The 16,507-nt window shown below is 36.8% G+C and overlaps 1 protein-coding gene and 1 long non-coding RNA gene across 5 annotated transcripts in view; both read right to left on the bottom strand.

Moving 5' to 3' along the window:
* Positions 1 to 139: 139 nt before the first annotated feature.
* Positions 140 to 7,584, bottom strand: fscn1b (fascin actin-bundling protein 1b). The gene is made up of 5 exons (XM_048197771.1): positions 6,451 to 7,584; positions 5,457 to 5,613; positions 4,987 to 5,108; positions 1,686 to 1,856; positions 140 to 1,598 (listed from the first exon to the last, which is right to left on the bottom strand). Exons 1-5 carry the CDS (start codon positions 7,277 to 7,279, stop codon positions 1,393 to 1,395), a joined length of 1,485 nt encoding a protein of 494 aa, XP_048053728.1. The 5' UTR covers positions 7,280 to 7,584; the 3' UTR covers positions 140 to 1,392.
* A 5,009-nt stretch (positions 7,585 to 12,593) lies between these two features.
* Positions 12,594 to 16,507, bottom strand: part of LOC125272710 — a 4,360-nt gene continuing 446 nt past the window's right edge. For 2 of the 4 annotated variants that reach the window (XR_007185906.1, XR_007185907.1), the window contains exons 2-4: positions 16,104 to 16,230; positions 13,978 to 14,118; positions 12,594 to 13,145 (exon numbers count right to left, since the gene is read on the bottom strand). This is a non-coding gene — a long non-coding RNA (uncharacterized LOC125272710). The remainder of the gene's footprint in view (positions 13,146 to 13,977; positions 14,119 to 16,103; positions 16,231 to 16,507) is intronic. The other 2 variants (XR_007185909.1, XR_007185908.1) reach the window with 2 other exon arrangements.

Raw genomic sequence — 16,507 nt, 5'->3', positions numbered from 1 at the left:
AAAATGGATACATTAAAGGAAGCTGATTAACCATATCCATATCCAGTGATTATAATATATCAATTATTTGAGATAAATCTACTTCTTCACAAGAACTAAAAATAAAAAAAAATAAAAAAACACACACACTCTTTAAGTATTTACTGTTTAACATTTTTTTTATTATTTCATTGTCATTTCCAGTTGCAAATGGCACATAATGAGAATAAAATAAAAATGAAGTTAAAAAAAACTGCATTTTCACACCTTAGGAGATCTTATCCCTCTAAGGAAGGCACAAACACTTCATCTTTTCTTCAACACATTCACATGTAAAAGCTTTAGCCGAAAAAGTGCGAATCAACAAGCTTAGAGTTACATGAAAAAACACTGTTGTTCCTGATGTCAGAACAATGCTGAATACAAGTCGTGTAACCCAAAACGGCCACAAACACCACAAATAACAATTTGACATAGAAATGAATTGCTTTCGACTCACTTTGTGTGCTTGTGTATGTGTGCATGAAGAAATCTGAATCTGTCTGATGTGAACAAGGACATTTCTCCAGTATTTTCTGAGCCATGGTGCTGCTATTTAAAACCTGGCCTCATTAGAGAAGCCAGTTCACTCTAAAAATGTTTTTGGGAACAGGAACAAGCCCTATGGCCGAAGACTCAGCTTATCATACACAGCATTTTGCATAAGCAAATTACTGACCATTATGTAATAGCACAATAAGATTTCCTAGAAACAGCGGAGTGAAATAAGCCATGAAAGCACTGAGAGGCAGTGACAGTGACTTTCATGATCCTACACAATGTGCATTAAATTGCTTATTTTATTTTTGCATGATTTCACCCAATTAAAGAGTTATGCTAATTGAGATTAAGCAAAGAGCAGTTTGTGCAACAATAATCCAGTGTTTTTTAACACTTTGTCAGTGTACCATCAATTTGTGCTTTGTTAAAGGAAAAATTCACCCAAAAATTGATGTTTTTCCATTCATGTCGTTCCAAACCTGTCTGACTTTCTTTCTTCTGGAGAACACAAAGGAAGATGTTTTAAACTGTCTAAATGTCAAAATATCTTCTTTTATGTTCGATAGAAGAAAGCAAGTCATGCAGGTTTGCAACGACATGAGGGTGAGTAAATGCTGACAGAATTGTCATTTTGTGTGAAATACCCCTTTAATTTAATGAGATTAATGACAAGTCATTTGTGCATTTGTTTGTACTTTACCTTCAAATGTGTTTTTGTGTCTTGAGCCATTAGCTTATGTTGAAATATTTTCATATGTTGCGTGATATGGACTGTACGTTATCATCTTGTGCTTATGCTGTAGAGTATGTGTTATGTTTAAGTATAGGTTTAAAGAACACACAATGTTGTGTGTTTAGATTCATGAATGTTTCTCAGTATTCCCACAAAGTTGCATCAGCAATCACCTGGCCGCTGGCTTTGAGCACCCCAGCGTGGTCTCCCTTAAGATACTTTCCCTTCTGCGTCTTAATGGCCACTTTATTATAATCACAGAACTCAAAGTGGAAATAGACAGGTGTGTCACTGCTGCTAATAACAGAGCCGTCTCCCTCCACTGTCCAGTACTTCCCCACCGAGTCTGAGGAGAGCAATTAGAGAAATAGCAACTATTTGCATCCGACCAAATCAGTAAAGCATCAGAAGTCATAGTAACATTACCACTCACCTCTGAGGCTGTAAGCGTTGTTGTTGTACTCTAACTGGAAGACATCATAGGATGAGCGGTTGGAATCAAGTGTACCGGTTCCTTGCTTGCGGCAACCAATAAAGCCGTGTTCCCCACGCAGCACTATCAACGGCCTGTTGATGAGCTTCAGCACAAACTCCTCCTGCTCGCCTGTAAATGAAAACAGCACCAGCTAGGAAATACTCTACATTAGCTGTGATTAATAATACTGTGCTCTTTACATATGCATGATAAAAATTGTAATAAGCAATCCAGGGTGTGTTCACACTTGTAGTTCGGTTCTCTTGGTTATTTTGGCTTATTTAGTCCTGGTTCTCTAAGCGTTCACAGTCATTTGCAGTGTTGGGGGTAACGCATAATGGATCAGATTACTTTTCCCAAGGAACTAGTAAAGTAACGCATTACTTTTAAAGGGTTATTTCACCCAAAAATGAAATTTCTGTCATTAATTAAACCTGTAAGACCTTTGTTCGTCTTCGGAACACAAATTAAGATATTTTTGATGAATTCCAAAAGGTTTTTTATCCTCAATCCGCTTGTTAAGTCGTGACGTAAGGAACGCCGTTTCCGGGTCCAACCCTCTACTCGTTTCACTTGAGAATGCCATCGACGGCCGTTTATGAGTGCTATTTATTCATTTTAAACATCAATCATTTAAAAAAAGTTAAACATTTTAAATACTTACAGTGTACACAACAGTCTCCATGCTCACAGCGTCACAGATATTAATATTTTAACGATTTATAAAAGATGAATCATTGTCTGGCCATCTGGAATTTTGGTATGGAGATAAAGGTTATAATTATATATTTTTTGTAGTATTACACCACATCGTGTATGTATATTAGCATCATTTGTTGTTTTCTTGTGGTATGGGATAGAGCGTTAGGACCCGGAAGCGCTGCCGCGTGACGTCAGACTTAACAACCGGATAGAAAGCAACAAAATTACCACATTCAAGGTAAAACATGGTTAAAATAGTCAACGTGACTACAGTGGTTCAACCTTAAAGTTATGAAGCGACGAGAATACTTTTTGTGTGCAAATACAAAACAAAAATAACAACTTTATTCAACAAATTTGTCTCTCCCCTGTCATTCTCCGTCCTGACCCCATGTTGAGAGAATCATGAGTAAGTGCCCATGCGTTTTGTGCGCTCTGTAAACATATTGTAGATCTAGACTAAATGTGAGCTGGCATTTACTCATCACACTTGAAAAAAAAGACACTCAGAGTATTATGTAAACCTGCAATAATTAAATGTGTTAAATAACACATGCTGACCTTCGTTGATCCAATTGAACCACACGAATAAGCAAAAATGACTTTAGTTAAACATCACATTTGTGTTTCATTGTTTTTTTTTGTTTTTATTGCTAAAGTAAGGTTGAACTTTAGGTGCATTCACGCTTTGTTGTAATTACCATAATAACGCAATTTCAACTTGTAAAAAGCGTCCTTGTAGAGCCTTGTTCCTTGTAGAGCTTATAATTACAGCTGGTAAGATGAGTAAAGGTGCGTTCACACCACCTCGTAATTCCTGTAATTATGAGTATATCTTGTAAAAAGTGTTCATGTCCTCGTAATTACAACTTGTAGGATGAGAGTTTTCTGAAAGCTCCACCGTGTACCACGTGGCCACTATACCACCTGACCGCTGTATATTCAAGGCGTTGATAGTGGTGTCATAGAAACGAATAATCCCTGGACCGAGGACGTGAACAGCTCCCAATAACATCACGTGTTGTCATTTCAAGATTCCGGTAAATACAAGGTGGCGTGAACGCAGCATAATTTCTGAAAGCTCCTACTTGTACTACCTGACTGCTGCAGATTCATTTAGGCGTTGATAATGTTGCCATAGAAATGCATAATTCCCAGTCCAAGGATGTGAACAGCTCCCAATGGAACGTCACGTGTTGTTATCTCAGGAATATGCTAATTACTACATGGCGTGAATGCAGCTTTTCTTCTGCTGTGTCCTATTCTTCTGAAATTGAGAATGGCAGCACAGCTGAAAGGTTTAGTTGAGCTGCGCCCTCTATTGTACAGGCATGAATTTGCATTTCCTTCAGCCTGAGGCTTATTCATTTCACCTTTGGTTTGAAAAGGCCTTTACATTTGCCAAAAATAGAACTTTTGTTATTTAAAAAAACACAAGTAAGCCCAGCCCAGCTGAATAAAAGTAATGCAAAAGTAACGTAACACATTACTTTACATAAAAAGTAACTAAGTAATGCAATTATATACTTTTTTAGGGAGTAACGCAATATTGTAATGCATTACTTTTAAAAGTAACTTTCCCCAACACTGGTCATTAGTAACACAGAACCTAAAGATACAAAAAACAGCTTTTATGACGTATATTTTGAGATGGAACTTACCGAACATCCAAAACAATGCTGTGCTGGGTTAAATGCTATCATTGTTTATGCATACATACAGTATGATGGTATTTTATCAGCTGAGAACTCATGAAGAGCTTATATTGACCAGCAGCCATATCACCCTGTAGCCCAAGACTGGTTGCCCACTGAAGCTAAGCAGAGTTGAGCCTGGTCAGTACCTGGATGGGAGACCTCCTGGGAAAACTAGGTTGCTACTGGAAGAGGTGTTAGTGAGGCCAGCAGGGGGTGCTCACCCTGTGGTCTGTGTGGGTCCTAACGCCTGGGATAGTGATGGGGGACATTATACTGTAACAAGCACTGTCCTTCCGATGAGACTTTAAACTAAGGTTCTGACTCTCTGTGGTCATTCAAAATCCCAGGAATGTCCTTCAAAAAAGAGTAGGGTTTTATCCCCAGCATCCTGACCAGATTTGCTCATTGGCCTCTGTCCATCATCATGGCCTCCTAATCATTCCCATATAATACTGATTGGCTTCATCACTCTGTCTCCTCTCCACCAATAAGCTGGTGTGTGGTGGGCGCCAAGAATTCCTCTGTTACACACACAAACTGAGATCTGCTGCGGTTTCAATGCCTAATTGGCAACATTGCTCTGATGCTGAGAGGAATTATTGAGCATTCTGTGCTTTTTAGGGTTGCATCGTGTGACATCACAACACAATTTGGTTCGTTTAGATGTCTTTGGTCTGTGTTACGTTCACATTTCAGTTGAACTGCACCCTGTTCCTTTGGAAGCCTATTTGGTGCGCACCCGGTTTCGGATGGCAGCGTTCACACTTATTCAAATGAACCGCACTAACTGAGCAATTGCAGCAGAGTTCAATTTAATCAAACCAAACCTGCCAAGTGTGAACACACCATCAGTCACACACCTGCAGAGTCCACAGCGGCCGCCAGCTGTCCGTTCTTCTTGGCTGCCAGGTATTTACCATTACTGGCTTTCAGTGCCACTTTTGACCCTTTCCACTCAAGGTCAAAGAAACAACTGGGTGATCTGGGATAAACAGTTAGATTCTTAAAATCAACATGAAAAATAATAGATGTAATATTATAAAAATAATATTCATATATATGACTGTGTTAAGGGAAAAAAAAATCAGCGATTAGGTATTGGGGAAATATATATATAATTGTTGAGTAAACAGATGACCATGCAACATCTATCCAAGACACAAGCTGTTATGTTTGCATTCCCTGTTGCGTTTATTAATTCCTCTTGCCATATGGTTCACTCAACAAACAATCTTTCAGACACAGACTGGCTGATCTACTATTCTACCATCTCTAGTTTTGCCTATGTGACGTTTTTTGCACTTAGTTAAGTATAGTTAATTGTTCTTACTTAGTGGAGGCAGAGCACTGAATGGCTCCACTTGGGGTGAGACTCCAGTACTTCCCATTGCAAGAGCGGAAGGCACAGCGCTTTGTCTCCCTGTCCATCTCCATCTGAAACACCTCCTGATCGGACTCCTCGTCCTGATTGGCTGATAAATCAACCCCTGAAAAAATAATTCAATCAGAGTGCCATTTCAGACAACAGAGAGTGAAGTTAATCATAGATATTACATAGATATTCTCATAAATTTGTAATATAAAAAATGGAAATGTGCATCTGTTACATTCAAGGGCTGTTTAACCTGATTTGTGCCTTGAATCCATTGTAAAATAGTCAAGTTGTTTCACTCATATTAAATAGTTTTTGGCTTGTATAAGATCTATTATTACATGAATAACATTTTAGATTGCTTGACAGAACATTTTCACATGATGGCTGTAATAAAAAATACAAGTGTGCAAAGAGAAAACAGGAAAATAGTGGAAAGAGCAGAGTGAATAGGTGCATTATGAATAAAGGTGGAGTAGAAATGATGTTGAAATCTCTTCTGCATTAAAATTCAAATCCTAGTGATACTTTTCTGAATGCACGCACGCGCGCGCACACACACACACACACACAGATTTGCAGAGATTATAATGAGCAAAAGTCAAAACCAAATTAGTCTTTTTTTTAACATGTATATATGTTTGTCATGCAATAAATTACTATTTTGTTTTACTGTAACAATGGAACTTTAATTGGTTTTCTAATCATTTTACAAATGTTAGATATGAAAAAAACTTAAATTGGGCGTCCTGCATGCAAGATTTCACGATTAACACAAAAAAGAGTAGTCTGGAAAATGTGCAGATACATTTTAGTGCTGCTCTAAATGATTTACCAAAAACAAAAGTGGCCCATTTGACATAATTTCACCCTATATTCGCCCAAACATGGTCCATAACCATTATTAACAGTATTATTTAATAATCATCATCATGCTGCAATCACAGCTCACCCTGGCGCATGGAGATGTTTCTTTCGTTGCTGGCAGTGAGCACCACTTGCCCGTGACTTTGCTCGAGGACAAAAAGCTCATCTTTGCCGACACGCGCGCTCTTGCCTGACTTCATTGTCCCGGTGGGGCCCGTGGGCGCGATGTATTTACCCGTGGCGTCCCGGAATGCCACCTTCCCCGCGCGGAATTCCAGCGTGAACCCGGTGCCCGTGCCCGGTTTGGCAGTCAGGGCACCGCTGCACGTGAGAAAGCGGTTGTCGGCGGTCTGCAGATGATACCGGTGGTCCAGGTACACGAGCGTGAGCAGTGAATCCACACCCCACGGCACGTCGCGGTCCACGGCGAGCTCGTTCCTCTCGGCGCACAGGTGCGCGTACCGCTTGCGCGCGATGCTGTACACGTTCACCTGAGGATGGACGGCCAGGTGCACGTTCCATTTCTCCGCAGGCGAGATGCTTTGCGCAAAGCACTCGATCCGGTCCTCGGTCCCGCCCAGGTAGCGCGCATGGGGCTCGGACTGCAGGGACCACTGGCCGTCGTCGTGGGCGATCACAAGGAACCGACAGTCCGGGCCTGGCTGCTCGCTGTCAGCGGTCACGTTGCCGTCCTTGTCGGTGGCAAGGTAGCGACCCAAGTGGCTTTTGATAAACACGGCATTGGAGTCTCCGTGGTCTCCGGACTGCTCCAGTGTCCACACCTGCTTTTTCTTCATGGAGCTCGCGGAGGCGTTGATTTTAAAACCAAACGTCTCCGCTGTCAGATATTTGTTATTGGCGTTTATTAACCCGAACCGAATCACCAAAGTCTCGCCTAATCCTTCCGAAGACATGCTGGAGCTGTTCAGACGTTACGGTTCGGTGAGAATCGGTGAGCAGCGGTTCTGAGGAGTGGGTGTGACGAGTGATATACGATGGCGCGTGAGAGAGAGACTGAGTGAGAGAGAAAGAGAGAGAGAGAGAGATGCTGATGTGTAGGCTGTAGCCTATGTAAATTTTTTAGGCGTCTTGCTGTTTTATTCCACACTCAGAAGCTCCATGGAACTGGACTGCTATTTTGCACCATTTGATTTACCCTAATAAAATGCAAAGACTGAAACCGCTACCTTCCCACGTCATCTCGCTGCTGTTGCTATGGGAAGAATAGACCGATCTTAAATTAAAGTGCCTTCCCTTGTGAAAACAAATAAGTACACTTTTGAAATGAGTAGCCTACTTATTATGGAATAATAGGCTATGCTTTAAATTAATTTACTTAAATGCGACCTGAAAAATGTTTTCTGACACTTGTTATTTACATAAAATTGAAAATCAGTTGATCTGAAGAGTGCTTTTTGACCATTAAGTAGGACTATAAGTACAATGTGCAATTTCATAGGTCTAACAATAGGTCAAATTGCAGCTACTGCCGAATAAGCATTGTAAGCCATTAGGACATGTCATGCCTATGTCGTGCATTTAAAATGTAATCTTTTTTTTTTTTTTTTTTTTTTTTTTTGTAATTACACATTTGTAATGTTGAAGTTGCAATTTAGTAGGCTACATTTAAAACAAGTTAACTTTAAATGTTATATTAACACAAAATTATAATCAAGTAGGCCTACTTTACATGTGCTTCTGTTAGTCAACACATCAACATAAGCGTGATTCTTTAAAGCATGCAAAAGATTATTAAATCATGTTTTAAAATGTCCTTTAAGGTAAAAACTTTAATTTGACATTATTACAAAGTTTTAAAATGTAGGCCTATTGTGTTAAGAAACACAGTAGCTGACACTTAAGAGACTTTTTATTTCATTAATATTAGCCTATATTTGCAAGTGCAAAATATACTTTTAAGATTTTAATTGATTCAGTAAAATGTAGGCTAATATAATTATTATTGAAGTTTAAAACTGGAAGACTATGGAACTGGGGTGTATGGGACAACTGAAGAGACCTTCTGCAACAGCTATCAACCTGTAGCTTTGGTTGAGCTTGGTCAGTAGGTTATCTGGATAGAAAACCGTCTGGGAAAGCTGAGGTTGTGGCTGTACGTGAGACCAGAAGGGGGCGCTCATCGTGTGCTGTGTGCAGGTTCTAACGCCCCAGTAAACTGATGAGAACATAGTTGTTCAAATGTGATGTTAAAACCAAGGTTCAATCTCTCTGCGCTCAATAAACCCTAGGGTCTTTCTCAGAAAAAAAGAAAAAAAAAAATGCATAGGCCTAAAATAATCCCCACATACAAACGCGTTACATCACCTATGAAAAGGAGTCAAAAATAGTTTTTAATAGTTTCATTACCATTCAACTTGTTTTTGTTATTAACAGTGAAGATGCCCCCCCAAACATTTCCTCTGCTCATCTGAAATAAGGATGAAGGAAGCAGGAACTTGCTCAGGTTATTTTCAGGGCAAGCAGCAGCTTTCCTCTTCCTCTTGTAAAGGACAGGATATTGATTCAGTCCTTTATGCTCTGCTGACTGTTTGGTGGAAAGTAAATCTCTCCACTCATACTCCTCTTTTTTTCTTCTACACATGAAAATACATTTAGCCTAAATATCAGTATAAGAGATACAATTATGGATTGCATTAATATGATAATTCATGTGTTATGTAGCCTATTTAGAAATTGTGTTTTGGTGTCTAATTTTATAAACAACAACAACAACAAAATCCAGTAAATCCTATCACACAGCAGATTTGTTATTTTTTATACTGGCAGAGATGTAAAATTCAGGCACAAATAATCAGTCCATTAAATGTCATATTTAAATTTATTTACATTCACATTAAATATTACACAGCACTAAACATTATACACAAACCAGTATTTATATAAATTCTTGATACAGCTTGACTAAACAAATATTTTATATTTAAGCATGAACTTGTTTTATTTTATTTCTTTGATAACACTTTACAATATGATTCCATTAGTTAATGCATGTAACTAACAATAAGCATGTTATCTGTTAATCTTAAAAAAACTCATTGTTAGCTAAGATCCAATAATTAATATTTACAGATGCAACTTTTGATTTTAATAATGTATTAGTAAATGTTGAAATTAATATTAACCCTCTATGGTACGGTGTTGCCTCCAGGCAACATGGTCTATTTTAGTTTGTTTTTAATAAAATAAAGCACAAATTGATTGATCAAGCATATCTCAGGACATAATAACTCAAATACTAATCAATAAAAGTGCAAAAAAGACCAAAACATGACCAACAGGGGTCCATTTTGTGTCCTGTTTCAGCACATGTGCACATATCACATGATTCCATATTTTCTCCATTGAAAAGTGTTTTTTCACTTGTTTGTAACCATTTAATCACCCACAAAAAATATGAGTCACCTTCACTGGCAAGTAAAGAAGTATTTTTAAGTAATTTACATTATATATCATCAAATGTTTTAGAGAAAATTACAAAAAACTGTGTGTTGCCTCAAGGCAACATTGTACCATAATGGAATCGCATAAGGCCATACAGCCATAATAGGTTTCAATACAAATGTATCATATTTGTAAGGAAAAGAGTTAGAATTATCTAAATATGTTGGCATTTTCACATGATTTTGTAATGCACTTAGAAGAATACTAATTCACATACTATATCTGCATATATTATGATCTGCACATTTTCTATAGCACTTCAGAAAAGTATAAAACACAGGTAACACTGGCAGCTGATGAGGGTGATATATGAGAAGTTAATGAGGGGTCATACTGTGATGAGGAAGATGAAATCATAGTGACAATCCATCAGGGAGATACTGAGGGTGAGAGAGAAGATGGAGATGAGGATGAAGATGGATATAATAATTTAATATAATAACATAAAAATATGATGGTTTGGTAATACTTGCGTTCCACTATGGTACAATGTTGCCTGAGGGCAACAGCTGGATATAAAATGTTACTTTTTATTAAATATGAAACTTTTAATACATTAATAACTAGATAAATTTGTTTGTTTAAGTGTCTAGTTAAAGAAATGAATGTTTTCAATAAATATATTTATTTTTTCTACATGAAAATGCCAAATGTTTAAATTTTTCCATTGTGGTACAATGTTGCCTCGAGGCAACAAACTTATAAAAATTAAATAAATTTAAAAATTATGAAAATGTTTATTGATATTGTTAAAGTGTCCAATTTTAAGCAGGAAAAACAACACAAATCATTTTTTCCTCATTGATATCATATTGCGTACCATAGAGGGTTAATAAATGCTTTAGAAGTCATTTTCACTGTTAGTTCACTGTCACTGCACAGTACCCTTTAAAAAGGTTCTAATATTTAGGTAATAATATGCAACCTTTTAGTACTAATATGTACCTTTGAGTTACTAATATGCACCCAGTGACAGCTTTTATACATTTTTTTTCTGAGATGTTAACTAGTTAACTAATATTAACAAAGTGTTACCATTCTTATTGTTAAAAAGAGATCATGTTGATATCCTCACATCTAGAGTTTTAAGATATCACAAATTCTTAAAAAAAGAAAAAAGTTTAAGTAAATGTTTTGAGTCGTATAGTGAAGGCAAACAAACTGGAAAAGATTTTTGACAATATGCAATCTAACTTGAGCTTCCTTTTGCAATTTTCTTGGGGAAAAAGGAACTCTATGAGTGCATTGTTTGGAACAAACACAGGGCATCTGACAAGAATTAAATGTTGCCATATTTACACTGATAACTATCACACCCCTAGACACAACACAGCCTAAAGTAGACAAAAAACAGCTATGTTTAGGATGCATTCATATAGAGAAAGCTAATTAAACCAGCTTCATTTACTCTCTTGATGAGCTGAACTCTTGTGGCTCAAAACTGCACATTTTCTACTTGCTTCCAGGCTTCCAGACTTCAAAATCAGCATTGACTGAGTTATAATCTCTGCTAATGAAGCAGTCTAAACGATGCACAAAGTGCAAATCTCTCGATTTAATGAGGATCATCTGTCAAACCCAACTAATGAAACCATTAAGTGAAAATAACATCCTAAAACTATATAATGCTCAAAGCTAGATTTAGTTTTTTCTCCCCAATTAACTTGTAAAGTATAAGTAGCAGAAAATGCCAGTATAAATATTGTTGATGTACAATGTGGCAGGTTTCTAACTTTAAGGTTAAGATTCTTATTAGTATACATTTTTGTACAGCATATGTTGCAAAAACATGGGAATGTCCTGTTGTCTGTTGGGGATTTGTGCCCAAGATAAGGCAGGAATTCCAAGAAGTCAATGCATCTTTAGAATTCTTGTTGAAGGTAAACCCATCTGTGTGTCATGAAAGTGTCATAATATTTTGCATGATTTTGTTACTCAGACTCAACAGCTCTCTCTGCTGATGATATTGTGGAAGTTGAAACTCAAACTCTTTTTGTAAATGTTTTCTATTGTAATATAAGCTGAATTTTCAGCATCATTTCCCCAGTCTTCAGTGTCACATGATCCTTCAGAAATCATTCTAATATGCTGATTTGCTGCTCAAGAAACTTTTCTTATTATTGTCAGTGATAAAACTGTTGTGCTGCCTAATATTTTTGTGGAAACTGAAATATACTGTGCAAAAGTCTTAGACCTGTAGAATATAACCAGAAAATACAGTAAATTTGAGCAGTATTAAAAAAAAACTTATTTATAGGCTAAAGTGGCAAGTATTTAGTGACCTCACCTTATACTTGAGCAATAGCAGAACCTGGCTCTCTTAAACCTAAATGGAATGGGCTGGAAAGCCAAGAAAACTTTCAAAATCTGATGAAAAGTTTCTCAGAGTTTCTTCTTTGAGAAACTGGAAGAAGTGCAGGAGGTCACACTAAATGCTGATTTTTGCTTAAAGAAACTTTTTTTTTTTTACATTTTGTGTACATATTTCCTTTATTTTCTGTTTGTATCATACAAAAGAGACTGAAAAATAAATATGGATGTCATTAAAACATTGCTAAAACAACAAAGCTGGTGGAGGCCTAAGACTTTTATACAGTACTATATATATTTTTATAGCATTTAATTGAAATTGAGATCTTTTGTAACATGATAAATGCCTTTACTTTCACTTTTGATCAATTTAACGCCCTTGCTGAATAACATTTTTAAAATCTTACTGAACCCAATCTTTTGAAAGATAGTGTATTTTTATTTAAAATAATTATATTATTTTTTAAATTAATTTATTCTTTTATATATTTTTTAAAGCCACATCATAAAATGAGGAAATACAATTCTCTAAAATAATGCATTGCAGTACACACAACATAAGTAATAATTAAACATATTTTCCATCACATAATGTTTTTTTAAACCAACTCATTTAATTGTCTTCATGGGATAGAGCTAATATTGAGAATCTGAATGACACGATTGCATTCATGTATGCAGGAATGTGAAAAGTAAAACTAAAATCTTTTTCTTAAATGTGTGTGCCTGAATTTGTGCATGTTCTGACACATATACATTCCTGAAATGACAGCCACGTGAGAGACCACCCTCTTTTTCTTATTTAGTATGTACAATCAGAGAGCTTATATGGAACACTATGTAGAAGCTGAGTTGCATTTTAGCTCTCTTAGTGAGAGCTCCTTGCCTTATAATGTTATACTGTCCAGTAATTAGACAGCTTCTGTTCAAATTCAAACCACTGAGTTCTGAATCACTCCGAGAGCTGAAGTGGGACTGAAACATTGGAAAATACCTGGGAAAGGTTACCTGTGAAAAAAAACAAAACAAATAAATATTACATCATGAGACGTGTACCTTATGCACCTTACTCACAAGATCAGTCATGCTTAGTTTCATTTTGTCAACCTCAGTCATTTTGGTTATATTTCCATATTAGGAGCCTGTTCCCATTGCTTAAAGAGAGCAGAGTCCACAGTCCATCCCATCAGACCTTTGTGTGAGTGTGTGTTACCTGTTAATGTTTCCATATAGGGTACTCTACATCTGATGGGTGGAGACAGCCAGTAAAGGCCACTTATAGTGTTTCTTTATGTAATCTTATTGTGTATTTCAATTCTTCTATGTTGTATACAATAATGGAACACAATAATTGTTAAAAAAAAAAAAAGAAGAGAGAAACCGATGAATAAATGCAATGACAGCAGAGAGAGAAGCAGAGAGTCCCAATCACTCTTTCTAATTTCCGCTTTAAGGAGTCACGTGACTTCGCCTTGGCGTTCCAAAGTACTACACCATGTGACTCATCCAGAGATTGCCTTATAAGGAGATTGGCTGAATATCTCTTAAAGGGGCCATGAATAAATTGTCTTTGTAAACAAGACACAACTCAAAGGTTATCTCATTTCCTTTATATTGGGCAGCGTCACATGTTTGAACTCTGAATATGGCTATACGGAGGAAAACTTTTCATTTAGCTTTGTGTGTATGTTGGTACGCTCCATCACAATAAACATACCCTTATGTCAAAACAGCTGCTCAAACTAATAAATGAATGAACAATCACCCTTTACAAGCTTACCACCCAGTTTATACGCTATAGACTTATTTCCGAGAGTAGACTAAATTAAGTTTGGCTTACTTTATATTTCCTTTCTGATACACGCTCCTGCGACTTCCTTTCAAATTTCAAATCACATGCTGTGGCTGTAAGACTTGAAGTAGTCTCTCTTCCTCTTCCTCTTTCTGTTTGAAACATCCTTATAAGGGCTTCAGTAATCTGCTGATGAGAGAAACAATATGGAATAAACACACGCATATATGCATTCTTATTCATTTTAACCATGGGAGTCATGGACCCCCCCCCCCCCCCACACCCTAAGCAACAAGCTGATACTCACACACCCAGTATATTTTGCTCTATCATTCCATAAATCACTTTGTGAAAACTGTGGCAATAAAATGTAATGACTCATTCACCTCTGTGCTTATCTATTCTTCAAGGCTCAGTGAGCTTATAGGTGTAACAATAAGATTGCACAATTGAGTCACCTGTTCACTGTCAGAACCATTACCATAGATAGTCAAAATTCAATATTATTGCACACGTTTGGTTGGGAGTGGGCAGGTGTATTGGGTATCACTGCTGTTAGAAGAATCAATCCAGCCATCCCTTGATGACAAGCTGCTTTCATCACTAGATAAATCACACACTAGGCTGTTGACTACACTGCGGTGGCATACTGATACTTTAATATAGCTCCCGAATAGTTCATTAACATAAAATACACAATTTGGTTGTCTTTTTTGTTCAACGCTGATAAGACCAGAGGTGTAAAATACTTGAGTAAATGTAATTAGTTACTGTACTTAAGTATCTTTTTGGCTACTTTGTAGTTGTACTGAGTATCAAAGATACTTTTACTCTCTACTTGAATACATTTTTTAGCAAGTAAATGTACTTTTTACTCCACTACATTTGTGATGTGTAATGCAATTACAAATTACATTTTTCATGCAGCTAACTTTTTCTGCAGCAGTTTATTTCTGATATAAAGAAGCGATATTGCCATCTAAGGGCATTGAAGGTACTATATCTTGTGCATTTTGCCTTTACTCACCCAAAACTTGTCGACAAGGATAATTTACGTGAATGAGAGTGCATTAGTAGATAGTTGCTGATTGCAGGTGTTTTATTGATTAGATGAGGAAATGACTGCAGCTGGTGATGAGGCTCAAACCAGCACATACAGTAGACTTTGACTATTTAATTTTACTTAACATTGTTTTATTTATCCGCTATATTGACAAGACCGTTTTGAAGGATATTGGTTTACTTATGGCCTTTCTGTGCACTTGAGCTCAACTGAGACTTGAGAGTTTGTAGGCGTTTAAAAGGTCGTTGTGTCGACCTTGAATTATCACAACATTGAGGTGTTCAGTTTTATTTTGATTTTAGAAAATAAACTTGATTTCTCATCTTACAAATCAATTGTTTCTTATTTTCACTGGCATGTTTTTCAGGACTCTGAGCCTACATTCAGCACGAGTAAAATACTATTAAAATCAGATACTTTAAGACTTTTACTCAAGTCGAATTGGAATTGGTGACTTGTAACTTGTAGTGGAGTCATTTTCAATGTAAGGTATCAGTACTTTTACTCAAGTATGGTTTTCAGGTACTCTTTACTCCTCTGGATAAGACATGAAATGCAGAGCATCTCAGTCAGGACGTGTTGCCACGCGTCCGCCCATGCTGAAGATAACACATATAACAGGGATTATCTTCTATTTATGGCACCAAAAGCTACTAAAATAAATGAATAAAGGATCAACATATAGTTCCACTGTAAAATCATAATAAATGAATATGGGATCTCATTTAAATAGCATAAGAATCTATTCTAGCATTTTAATCTCTTTTTGAAATGACATTTGAGGCTAATTCCAAGTTATCACATGCAGACTGTCATAAGTTAACCCTGGAAAATCTTCAAAACGCCTACATTTAGGATACATTTCAGACACAAACTAGTATTTAATATACAAATATTATAAATAATTTGTAGTAACAGCATGTAAAATGCGAGCACAAGCAAGATTTGTCTAATGCAGCAGTGTGAAACGTAATCGGTTATGACGTATTACGCAAATGCCGGGTTGACAGGAAGTGTCCTGTTCAGGCGAGCAGCGCGTGCCCTTGTTTTGTATCCCCTGCTTTGCAGACAACCCAATAACCTAAAATATTCAATCATCAGTTGATCTTACTTCTGCGCAAAGATGTATGCAGGAGACACTAGTCCAGACGTCATACATTTCTGAATGACTCCTGAAGCATCCGCAGCCTGCAGCTTTAAATTCCTATTATTGCAAAGGGATCGTGCACAAAGGTGCCCTGCGATTATTTGAAACAGAAACAGTGCATCTGAGACAATTTTAATATCGATTTACAGTTGATTTTACAAATGGTCATGAGAAATATCTGTACTTTAAAAGAGAGCCACGCCCACGTAACGTTAGTTCATCTATTCAAAACTATAACAATGAATTAATCGCATAGGCGAACAATAAATGTCTTTTTATGAACTGATCCTGAATGTATCGCTTTAAACTAGTTTGTCAAATAATAACTGAAAAGTAAGCATCTCAGGATATGTTCAATAATGCTCCTC

Source organism: Megalobrama amblycephala, linkage group LG7, assembly GCF_018812025.1.
Source record: "Megalobrama amblycephala isolate DHTTF-2021 linkage group LG7, ASM1881202v1, whole genome shotgun sequence".
Classification (NCBI taxonomy): domain Eukaryota; kingdom Metazoa; phylum Chordata; class Actinopteri; order Cypriniformes; family Xenocyprididae; genus Megalobrama; species Megalobrama amblycephala.
The sequence above is the reverse complement of the archived record's forward strand: the minus strand, read 5'-3'. Positions and strand labels throughout refer to the sequence as shown.

Bases quoted from the DNA above. Each gene is read 5' to 3' on its own strand.
- fscn1b (XM_048197771.1), bottom strand. From the start codon at position 7,279: ATGTCTTCGGAAGGATTAGGCGAGACTTTGGTGATTCGGTTCGGGTTA. The intron at 5,614-6,450 runs GTGAGCTGTGAT...TTATTTTTTCAG, and splicing joins AAACATCTCCATGCGCCAGG to GGGTTGATTTATCAGCCAAT. The intron at 5,109-5,456 runs GTAAGAACAATT...TGTTTATCCCAG, and splicing joins CAGTGCTCTGCCTCCACTAA to ATCACCCAGTTGTTTCTTTG.